Raw genomic sequence first — 12,020 nt, forward strand, 5'->3', positions numbered from 1 at the left:
GAGTGGCGTAATGGTATGGTGATTGCACTGCAGCAGAAGCCGCTATTTGCAAAGTTGACTGTACTGGTCTGAGACGTGCATGTGTATTGCATTGTAGGGTACAGTCAGACCTCGTTTATCCGGTCCTCTTTTATCCGGATCCCTCGCCATCCGGAAGAAAACCGTTGGTTACCGATTTACAGCATATGCCACGCGTGCAGTCATACAGTATGTGTGTTCGATTGTCCCGTTCCCTCGCCTATCCGGATGTTTTGTGGAAAACGGATGTGTGCGAGTGTAATGGTTGCATGTTTGCTGTGGACACGCATTCTTCAGGTAACATCAGTGCTCAAGAGCAGACGGAATGCGATCACTTGAATATCGTCGGGATGGTAAGAGTACTACTCGTTTCAGGAATTTCAGGTGCTCAATATTTTCGGTATGAGGGCAAAAGGCCAGTGTAGGTGAACAGAAACATTAGGTACAAGCAGAAGCAGTTCCCTATTGGATTATGTGTGTTAGTGTTTGTTCAGCGTATCGAAATTTTAGATATGAAACAGATGCATCGAAAGTACCGAAAAGAAAAGAACACTGTACAGCGAAAGTTTTTGAAATCACAGTATGCCGACACTGGATCCTGCACATTGCAATCATGTCATTGATGTTCCTATGTGTCCGTATTTTCTGTCAAATGTTGTTTGGTGCTGCCTCGCAGTATGACTATCTTGCCCTTCCTAATTGTGTGTGCATGGGTGTGTGCGCTTTGTGTGTGTGTGTGTGTGCGCTTTGTGTGTGTGTGTGTTTTGTGTGTGTGTGTGTGTGGGTGTGTGTGTGTGGGTGTGGGTGTGTGCGTGCGTGCATGCGTGTGCATGTGTGTGTGTGTGTGTGTGTGTGCACGCGCGTGTGTGTGTGTGTGTGTGCATGCGTGTGTGTGTGTGTGTGTGTGTGTCTGTTTGTGCATACAGGTGGGTTCTATTGACAATGACATGTGTGGTACCGACATGACACTCGGAGCAGATTCCGCTTTGCATCGTATCGTGGAGGCTGTTGATGCAATCTCTTTCACCGCGTCCAGGTGTGTTTGGTGTGTCTGGGAGTGTGTGTGTGTGTGTGTGTGTGTGTGTGTGTGTGTGTGTGTGTGTGTGTGTGTGTGTGTGTGTGTGTGTCCTTTGCGGTCAATTCACCAGCCTTGCAAGCTGTTGAATGGTGTAATCCCAGCACAAGTTGCTACTGTACAAGCAGAAATATTCGTCTGGAATTTAATTTCGTCTTTTTCGTCCAACGAGCTGTTGGGCTAAAATAAATGCCGGACTAATATTGATTTGTCCAGCTTTTCAATACACTCTTATGATCCATGGACGAAATTTACAACCGGACGAACTCCCTTTCTTTGGAGTTGGACGAAATTATTGACCGACGAAAAATTTTGCTCATACAGTATGTATAGCATAGCTGTTCGCTATCATCGCTTCCGCGATGGGCATGTCTGAGGTCTGAGGTGTGAGGTGTGTCCCTTTGAATCTATGACCATTCTTCTGTCTTCTGGTGAATCTTACGCAGCGGGTTTCTGGCAGTGGCAAAGTACAAGTGTACGTGTGTGCATGTGACTGTTGATGAACATATGACATTGTGCGTGCATGTATGTTGTTATGTGTCTTTCTGTCTGTCTCTCTGCGTGTGTGTGTGTGTGTGTGTGTGTACGTGTGTCTTTGGTCTGTGTCGGTATGTCTACCAGTAGGTATAGGGTAGTATCAATAGTACATCGATAATTTTCAAGAAACGAACAGGCGCTCAACCCCCTCCCTCCCTAAACCACTAGTTTTCGTTTCTCAATAAATATCTATAAGTGCTCCTTGTCTCCTGCAATATGATACGATTGTCGAAACACAGAGCTAGAACAAGACTTAATGCTGACAATATTTGTCCTTCCGTCTGTCCTTCCGTCTGTCGTTACAGTCATCAGCGTTGTTTTGTACTCGAGGTGATGGGCCGTCATTGCGGGTAAGGTGCAAAGCTACCGTGCTGAATGTGTGTATGTGTGTGTGTCTGTCTGTCATGTCTGTCTGTGTGTGTGTGTGTGCGGGAGGGGGGGGGGGGGGGGGGGATCAATGCGTGCGTGTATGCGGGTGTGGGTATCCTTGTTCGTTTGTCCTCACCGACAGTCAACTTTGCGTATAACGACACTCGGCGGGGCATCAGAAAAGTGTCCTTGTTCGCGAAGTGTCCTTATACCCGAAGTCTTATCATATCTATTACAGTTAGATGGGACTTGGGCATGGACATTCTGTCGTTATTCACGAATTGTCGTTGTATCCGCAGTCGTTGTTAGTGAAGTTGACTGTACTTAGTACGTCTTAGCCAGTAGGCATGAACAAGCTCGGCCCCTTCGTAACCCATTATTCTTCACATCCAGCGAGTGCTTGAGTTGGCGGGGGTTGAGGTGCAGTTCAGGGTGTTCCCTAGTCTGATCAATCGCGTTCGTTTTCACTCAGTAGTGTTTAAACCGAACACGGATTCTTCGAACGAATAATCTATCGAATAATTTCGCCCTCCATCGAACGAATAATCTATATTCTATCATACACATGATGGCATTTTTCAACACTTTTTCAGCACTTTTTAAGTAGTTTTTTTTGAATTTTTTTGCTGATTATCGGATTTTGTTATGTGGAGGTGCAAAACCGGTTAACCTGTACCGCCAAGAACACATAACCCCCCCCCAGAGTGTGCAACACCTACAGCTCTGCATAGGGTCTTGGTCGAAAGTGGTCAAAGACCGAAAATCACATTCACTGCATCCATGTTTCCCTCGTATGGAAAGAACAGAAGTATTACTAGATACCGATAGGAGATTAAAACTTGGAGGAGAAGAGATTGAGAAGAAATACTACGAGCAGATCTACGCAGTGCAAATATCAGTGAGCATAGATCTTTTTTTTTTTTTTTTTTTTTTTTTTTTTTTTTTTTTTTTCGATTTCTGATAATTCCTACGACTATTCGATTATTCGTTCACCCCACGAATATTCTAAATTATTCGATTATTCGATTATTCGTTTCAACACTAGTTTTCAGTCTCCGTTCTGTGTCCCGAGTAGACCCATTAGAGAGGTTCTGCAAAACGAAAATGTGTACGAACTTTCGCTCTACGTCACGAAGTGAGAAACTTCGCACGAACTTTCGCAACTTTGGACGCGAAACTTGCAGGGAACGCGAAATGAACTTTCGTAGGAAGTTTCGTGAGATTGGGTCATGTCGTACGTGCACTTGGCGCGTGCAAACTACGAAAATGTGCAGAACACAAAGTTCGTGCGAAAATTCGTACACACTTTCGCAAGGCCTGTCGCGAAACTTCGTTCGAACTTTCGTTGTGCAGAACCTCTCTAGTGACTGGATTCTGTGTGTGGCTGGGTGCATGCGTGCGTGTGTGGGTGGGTGTGTGTGTGGGTGGGTGCGTGTGTGGGTGGGTGCATGTGTGCGTGTGTGGGTGGGTGCATGTGTGCGTGTGTGGGTGGGTGCATGTGTGTGCGTGTGTGTGTCTGTGTGTGTGCGCACGCGTGTGTGCGCACGCGTGTGTGCGTGTGTCCGCTTGCATGCTTGTTTGGGTTGGCGTGGATGTATTTTGCATTGCTTAGGTACTTGGCTCTGGTCAGCTCTCTAGGTTGCAACGCCGATTGGGTATGTGCGTGCCTTCTCTCACCAGTAATTCAGCATTATACTCCCCACTGCCGATGGTACTAGACATCAGCCTATGGCACGGGCTTGTTGGCATTGAAATCCTCAACTTTTGTATCCACTGTTGTGCGGTCTGTCTTTATACATCTCTCTCTCTCTCTCTCTCTCTCTCTCTCTCTCTCTCTCTCTCTCTCTCTCTCTCTCTCTCTCTCTCTCTCTCTCTCTCTCTCTCTCTCTCTCTCTCTCTCTCTCTCTCTCTCTCTCTCTCTCTCTCTCTCTCTCTCTCTCTCTCTCTCTCTCTCTCTCTCTCTCTCTCTCTCTCTCTCTCTCTCTCTCTCTCTCTCTCTCTCTCTCTCTCTCTCTCTCTCTCTCTCTCTCTCTCTCTCTCTCTCTCTCTCTCTCTCTCTCTCTCTCTCTCTCTCTCTCTCTCTCTCTCTCTCTCTCTCTCTCTCTCTCTCTCTCTCTCTCTCTCTCTGCTCTCTCTCTCTCTCTCTGCTCTCTCTCTCTCTCTGCTCTGCTCTCTGCTCTGCTCTTTTCTTCTCTGCAGATGCTGTGTAAATTGCTAGAAAACGAAGCCCAGCCGTAGAGCCTGTCTTTCACTCAATCCTGTTTGTGTTTCTGTGTGTGTGTGTGTGTGTGTGTGTGTGTGTGTGTGTGTGTGTGTGTGTATGTGTGTGTGTGTGTGTGTGTGTGTGTGTGTATGTGTGTGCTCGCGCGCATCTGTGTTTGCTCTTGAAGTGTCTAATACCGGAGTCTCCGCCTTCAGACAACTGGGAAAAGAAGATGTGTGAGCAGCTGTGTAGGGTGAGTGTTACCACCGGCTTTGGCCAGGCAGTGTACGGCCTAATACCGAACACAGTTGTATCTCGGTGTAGCTTGGTGTAGCTGTAGCTCGGTGTAGCTCGGTGTAGCTTGGTGTAGCTTGGTGTAGCTCGGTGTAGCTCGGTGTAGCTCGCTACACCTCCGTGTTGCTCGGTGTAGCTCGGTGTAGTTTGGTGTAGCTTGGGGTGCTTTGCAAGTGCTTTCCTAAGGTTCTGCACTCCGCCTGATCGTTGTACACCCACAATAGTTCTGTACTGTTTGAAGACTGCACTGACTGAGTGCTCTCGTTGTGTGTGTGTGTGTGTGTGTGTGTGTGTGTGTGCTTGCAACGCCATGCCAAATATTCTTGACTGCGATTTCTCTCTCTTCTCTTCTCTCTTCTTGTCGTTGTCTCCCGCTTCTGGGAGCGGTGTGGCCCGATAGGGTAGCTGTACATAGTAGTAGTAGTAGTAGTAGTAGTAGTGTGTGTGTGTGTGTGTGTGCGTGCGTGCGTGCGTGCGTGTGTGTCTGCATCTGTTTGTGCGTGCGTGTCTCTGTGTATGTGTGTCCGTGTGGGTTCTCCATCCCCATGCTGATTGTTGTTGCACAGAGTCGAGAAGAAGGTGCTCGCATGAATCTCATCATAGTTGCTGAAGGTGCTGTCGATCGGCAAGGCCAGCCAATCTCATCGCAATACGTCAAGTCGGTATGCGCTAGTACTCTTCAGTAGCAGTGGCATTGTCCATCGTTGACTCACTAGCAGCCTCACACTGGCTTATGCCTTCCCAGTCATCTCTATGTGTAACTGTTAGAGGAAATGCAATTCACGTCACGCACTGCGTTTGCCACTCTTGTGGTCAGCTGTTGTGCACATATGTTTTTTAAGTTAATCTTTCTTTTTGCCCAATTGTGTGTCTGCCTGTACCTGCATGTCTGCCTGTCCACCTGTGTGCATGTGTGTGTGTGTGTCTGTCTGTCTGTTCACCTGCACGTCTGTCTGTCCACATGTGTGCGTGTGTGTGTGTATGTCTGTCTGTGTCTTCCTGTCTGTTCAGGTTATTGAGAAAGAGCTCGGCTATGACACTCGTATCACCGTGCTGGGCCATGTGCAGCGTGGTGGTGCACCGTCGGCTTACGATCGTCTCATGGTGGGTGGGTGTGATATTCGCTGAACAAACACCAGCATTACTGTATGGAATACTGTATGGGGCCCCATCTAGTGTACTGTAAAAGCAGACATTTTCGGTGGTGTTTTATTTTCGGTAACTTCGGTGGCGACAATTTTTACCGAAAATAAAACGCACCGAAAATTTCGGTACAACCGATACTGTATACATGTAGTACTAGTACACTTACCTGGACAACGGGTTTTACCGAAAAATTTCCCTCCCCCGAACCGCCGATTTTGGAGAATACCGAAAATATTACACCACCGAAAATTTCTGCTTTTACAGTACTGTAAGACCAGATATTTTAACGTCAAATAAAGTTAACGGTCTCCGGGTTTTTGTGGGTTTGCGAGGTGAAATTCTAACGAATTCTGTTTCAAAACTGGCAAGTGACTGTACATGCACGTATCGTTTCGTACATAACGACTTCAAATGTTAACGAATTGTTTAAATTCGTTAATTCGTCAGAAATAAATGTCCGTTAACATTACTGGTCTTACACTACATGTTGTGCTCTCTCAGCTCGTATTCAGCGAGCGATGGAGTAGTAAAAACAAGACTTTCTGACCGAAAAAAAAGAAGTTATGCTAGTCCTCAGCATGATCACAGAGGTAGATATCTGGACTATGAACACACTTCCATACGTTGCATGTAGCGCGAAAGTACTTGGAACACGTGATGTGAGTTTTTGCCGTCGAACACCCCATGTATGTAGAGGTGCACCCACTTGGACCTTCGGATAAGTTTTTCTCTTGGTAGGGTGGACTTAGTGACAACGCATTTTATTTTGTTGCTGAAGTCGACTCCGCTGACGTTGTTGTTTCTGCTGCTGCTGCTGTTGTTGCTCTTGCTCTTGCTGCTGCTACTGTTGGTGCTGGTATTGCTGTTGTTGTTGTTCTTCTTCTTCTTCTTTTCATGATTGTTGTTTCTGTTGCTGCTGTTGCTGCTGCTGTTATTTCTGCTGTTGCTGCTGCTGTTGTTGCTGCTGCTGTTATGTCTGTTGCTGTTGTTGTTGCTGCTGTTGTTGTTTCTGCTGTTATGTCTGCTGCTGTTGTTGTTGCTGCTGCTGTTGTTGTTGCTGCTGCTGTTGTTGTTGCTGCTGTTGTTTCTGTTGTCGTTGCTGCTGTTGTTGTTTCTGCTGTTATGTCTGCTGCTGCTGTTTCTGCTGTCGTTGCTGCTGTTGCTGTTTCTGCTGTCGTTGCTGCTGTTTCTGCTGTTGCTGTTGCTGCTGTCATTGCTGTTTCTGCTGTCGTTGCTGCTGTCGCTGTTTCTGCTGTCGTTGCTGCTGTTGCTGTTTCTGCTGTCGTTGCTGCTGCTATTGCTGTTTCTGCTGTCGTTGCTGCTGCTATTGCTGTTTCTGCTTAGGGTTGTCGAGTCGGAGCTGCAGCGGCCAATGCTGTGCTGGATGCTGACAAGGACAACGAACCAGTGTTAGTTGGCTTGCAAGGCAACCGTGTTGTTCAATCACCGCTAATGAAGTGTGTGCGTGAGGTAAGCTGCTCACTTGAAGAGTTTCTGTGAAGTGTGTGCGCGCGCGCGCGCGCGAGGTAAGCTGCTCACATAAAGCATCTATGTGTGCACAGACAGCTCATCCTCAGATCTCGATGCTCCACATCTGGGCCAGATGTGTTTTCTTGAGAGTACTAGTGACAATCTCACTCGCCTTTCTCATCAACCACCACATCACAACTGCGCCCATCCGGCTGATCTCAACACGTTGCCACAGCACACCATCAGATTCTGCCTGGACACACGCATTCGTGCGCTTTGACATCGGCATACCTGCCAGTCACAAGCTGTGCAGATCTGGGGAGTTTGCGGGTATTTTTTTATATTTTTTTTAACACTTCACTCCAAGTATCATTGATCTGGAATCCAATTCTTGTTTGTATAGGGATTTTTCAAGGACGCCTTTCCCACCACCGCCCCGGCGATCACCCCGAGATCGTGGTGAACAGGTCGCATGTCAAAATGCATTGAAAAGTATACGAAATGTGACAGGTTCGTCTCCACCAGCGCTTGGAGGGATTCTGACGCTTGTTTTTTTCGCCCAAGCCATGGAAGGGCTTCCTGGCAACTGCTCTGACTCAACACGAGTGTCGGACATCAAGTGGAGCACCATTCTACTGCTTCTTTCACCTCCACGCATCCATTCCCATACAAAGTGAACGTGAACTGGGCTTCTTCTGTTCACCAGCGATTCAAAGAGTTCTCGCACGTGACCCCAAAAAGCGACCGTTGGTACAACCTTGAAAAAGCTATATCATGTAATCTGATAATGTCTCTATTGCTGTCATTGTCACTCTCATAGGTTGAAGGTACCAAGTCCTGTGTGTGTGTGTGTGTGTGTGTGTGTGTGTGTGTGTGTGTGTGTGTGTGTGTATGCGCATGTGTGTGTATACACATGTGTGTGTGTGTGTGTGTGTGTGTGTGTGTGTGTGTGTGTGTGTGTGTGTGTGTGTGTGCGTGCGTATGTGCATGCATGCATGTGTGTGTGTGTGTGTGCATACATGCGTGTGTGTTTGCTTGTCTGTGTGTCCTTGTCTGTCTATCTGTTGGTTGATATCTATGTGTAATCACAGACTCAAGGCATAGCGGGTGCAATGAAGGACGGTAACTTCAAGGAAGCTCTGTCGATGAGAGCTGGGTACGTGCTGGGCGCTCTGTATTGCTCCCCTGGGTCTTCTTTCTTTCTTTCCTGTGTACCCTGTATATTCATACATGTGCGTGTGAGTCTGTTCCTCCGGGGAATTTTGAAAGAACTTCTCAGTTACGCAGGCATAGTGGGATGGTCTAAGACCATGATTGAGAAACAGAGGGTACCAGGTTCAAGTCCTGCTTGGAAGCGGAAGGAGTTTTTCCAGCCGTGCTGCAACCCACAGTTAATTGGGAACTCGTGGCCTGGCACGAGGAAAACATGGATGCAGTGAATGGGATTTTCGGTCTTTGACCACTTGCCCACCGCTTTAGGAGCTGCATCTGCGCCTTGATCCTTGAAGGGTGGTGGCGTCCCTACGGATGCGGGAAACTCGGCCTCTAGCCGAGTCTGGCGCGAACCGTGAACTTTTTTTTCTCAGTTGCGCGCTCTGAAATACGACCTGAAGTGCAAAACTGACACCCTGGATCAGTTCCGTTTACATTGCTATGCTTGTACATGTGTCCGTCAAGCAGCATTGGTACTATTTCCAGGGCCGTGCAAGTTGTGCGCGCCGAATATACACTTCGGGTCCGGTGTCACAGAGCACGTGTTTGTGCACGCCCTGCGTGTTTGTGTGTGTTTGCGTGTGTTTGTGTGTGTTTGTGTGTGTGTGTGTGTGTGGTGAGCCCATAAGTGGGGTCATTTTCAAGTCCACCCAGAGTTTTGGGGATTTCAGGGGGTGTCGGCCGTTGGGCGGTTCAAGAGCCAGTTGAGTCATCTTTCCAAGATTCCTTTTGAGTCTCTCTCCCCTCTCCCGGGGAGACCCACGTGACCAGTTTTGGCAGTGAGCAACAAGTACAAGCAAGAGTACATAAACCAGAGTGTGCAACTGTGCATATCAGATCTGAAACAGCGCAGTTCGTGCACTACGTCACCCTGATGAGATCAGCCAAGCCGCGACTTGCGTACAGCTCAAATTTTCATGTTTCATAGCCCGGAAATCAGCCAAGTTTGCTTGATTTTAGACATCCTGTCTCAGGATTTCGGTGTTTTGTGTGACTGTGTACGCTGCGTACATCCACCGACAAGTAAAGTCACCAGGCTATCCGTCTCAAAAAACCGAAATCAGGACAAACTCAGTGAACTGCACCACCGCGACTGGTTACGCAACTTTTCACCGTACCTGTGGCTTACCATGCCGTCAGAAATGACGTAGTGCACGAATTACGCTCCCACAGGAACCATCCCGAGTTGCACACTCTGGTTTATGTACTCTTGGTACAAGTGTGTGTGTCCGTTCGTGTGTCCGTGTGTGTGTTCGGGTGTGCTTTTTTTGTGTGTGTGTGTGTCCATGCCTGTGTGTCTGTGTGTGTGTCTGCATTTTTCTGTTGTCACGCTCAGTTCGTTTGTACGACACTGGGCAACATTTCGCCGCTTGAGCCGTTATGACAAGTTGCCTGTTGTCCCGGCGACGGAGAAGGTAAGTTTGCATATTGCTGGGCACATTCCAGCCCCTGCGTTGATAATGTCGTAATGGTGGTGATGCGAACACCCGGCCAAGTGTCGCGTGCCCAGTCGGACAGTCCAGCTCATTAACCAAGCCGTACGCGATCACTGCAACCCACTACAAAAGTGGACATTGGCAGCCAGGAAATCTCCATGGTCCTTTTTCTAGGGTTTAAACGATCACTTAACCCGTTTGCGTGCATGACGCCCGTATGATTCGTTCATGCGGGCAAGATGCGACCTGTTTGTATTATTATTATTGTTAACCCGTTTACATTCACCAAACCCGCCAAATTCACGGTCTGAGGGACAGACTGTGTCCCATTTTGATCATAACTTCTGTTTCTCTTGGGCGAATTAGGAGATTTTGGTGTGTTGAAAAGCTTGAGCTCTGAAGAGTACTCTAGGACCAGAATCTAGTCTTGAATTTTTGTAAGAGAAGCGAAAATCATCTTCAATTCAATTTTCAACGCGATGGCTAATCCTTTTGGAGGTATGCACAACCAGACCTGCTTCGGAGGCGTATAACGTTTCTTTGGAGCATGATACGACCCTCCGGGGTTTTTTAACATTAAAAGTAGGTCTTTTGTGCTTCATTTGGCATAAAATTTGGACAAACTTGATACTAAATGAGTACTCTAATTTCAGAAATTTTCGGTGCTCAATATTTTCGGTATGAGGGCAACAGGCCAGGTTAGGTAAAAAGAAATTTTCGGTACAGAGAAGCAGTTCCCTATTGGATTACGTGTGTTAGTGTTTGTTCGGTGTATTGAAATTTTAGGTATGAAACAAATGCACCGAAAGTACACCGAAAATTTGTGAAATTACAGTACATTGCAGTATGTTAAAGTCATCGACGGGTACTTTAGTTGTCGATTTTTGACCATACGGACGCAAAAGGGACAACGTCGCCTAGGGAGTACTCTATTTTCAGGAATTTTAGGTGCTCAATACTTTCGGTGTGAGGGCGAACGGCCAGGTTAGGTGAAGATTGGATTATGTGTGTTAGTGTTTGTTCGATGTATTGTATCGAAATTGTAGGTATGAAACATATGCACCGAAAGTACCGGAAATAAAAGTTCACCGAAACATTGTGAAATTATTAGGGCTCAAACGGTCACGGTTTTACCCCTAACGGTTAACTGCTAAGCTAACGGTCGGTTTAACGGTTATAACCTATAAGCCATGGCAATCCTGCGGACTCTTTTTTAACCGTATATTTGACTATACTCATTCAAAAAATGTACCATATTCAGTAAAACGCACACATGTACATTCTCTTGCATGCTCATTCATACAATACTCTCACACCAAGAGACAGATATGACCGAGTTGACAGCCCAGAAATTGTGTACGCGTGCGACAGCCTGCGAAAGTGCATACTTTGCAACGACCTGATACTTGGCAAATGACTGAAAAGTTACTGCGTAACCGTTATCTTTATCGGTTGACCGTTAATTCTTCGCAACCGGTCTGCAACCGGTTAATCGGACTAACCGTTTGAGCCCTAGAAATGACAGTGCCTATAGTTGTTTTGAAAACGATCGGGTTGTCGGCTATGGCGGTTATATTCAGGTGTTCAATTGCATTGAGATAGTGCCACTTTGCTTTCCTTTTTCGAGAAAACACCAACAAAGGACCTCAGAATAATGAGCTTGCAGACGCCAGAGTGGACGGGCGTTCCTGCTTTACCGATGTCTTGGTGGCTGCAAGCCTTCCCAGTTCTTGACGAGCACATTGTGCAGCTATACTCAAGTGCTCGTATCGAGCAAGTGACGAGTAGTCGGCATGATGGTTTCGGCGCTACCTTTTTCACACGGCCCAAACGCGTGGAGCGGAGTACAATTCTAACGACTGCTGTTATTCGACTTGGTCTTGTTTGATCCTGTGTGTTTGTGCTATGTGCAGCTGCGTTTTGCTCTGCTGCACGTGGGTGCCCCGGCCGCTGGGGTCAACACGTGCACGCAGGCATTTTTTCGCCTGACAACCTACCATGGCCACCAGGTCTATGCCGTGCACGAGGGCTTCGACGGGCTGGCAAAGGGATCGGTGAGCGTGTGTGTGTGCGCGCGCGTGTGTGTATGTGCATGTGTGCGCGTGTGTGCGTGGATATCTGTGTGTGTGTGTGTGTGCGTGTGCGTGTGTGTGTGTGTGTGTGTGTGTGTGTGTGTGTGTGTGTGTGTGTGTGTGTGTGTCAGGGTCCTCAGGGACAAACTACCTGGAGGCCCTTCTGTGCGAACACTATAGTGTCTTGT

The 12,020-nt window shown here is 47.4% G+C and overlaps 1 protein-coding gene across 1 annotated transcript in view; it reads left to right on the plus strand.

The window, feature by feature from the left end:
* The window catches only part of LOC135821351 (ATP-dependent 6-phosphofructokinase, muscle type-like), a 38,481-nt gene that overhangs the window by 13,509 nt on the left and 12,952 nt on the right, over nt 1-12,020 (plus strand). Inside the window, exons 6-16 of the mRNA XM_065334419.1 lie at nt 316-371; nt 945-1,054; nt 1,936-1,980; nt 3,612-3,654; nt 4,390-4,455; nt 5,063-5,158; nt 5,508-5,600; nt 6,987-7,112; nt 8,204-8,268; nt 9,661-9,739; nt 11,674-11,814. Coding sequence (XP_065190491.1) covers nt 316-371; nt 945-1,054; nt 1,936-1,980; nt 3,612-3,654; nt 4,390-4,455; nt 5,063-5,158; nt 5,508-5,600; nt 6,987-7,112; nt 8,204-8,268; nt 9,661-9,739; nt 11,674-11,814 — 920 coding nt within the window. The remainder of the gene's footprint in view (nt 1-315; nt 372-944; nt 1,055-1,935; nt 1,981-3,611; nt 3,655-4,389; nt 4,456-5,062; nt 5,159-5,507; nt 5,601-6,986; nt 7,113-8,203; nt 8,269-9,660; nt 9,740-11,673; nt 11,815-12,020) is intronic.

The sequence above is a fragment of the Sycon ciliatum genome, chromosome 7 (assembly GCF_964019385.1).
Source record: "Sycon ciliatum chromosome 7, ocSycCili1.1, whole genome shotgun sequence".
Classification (NCBI taxonomy): Eukaryota; Metazoa; Porifera; class Calcarea; order Leucosolenida; family Sycettidae; genus Sycon; species Sycon ciliatum.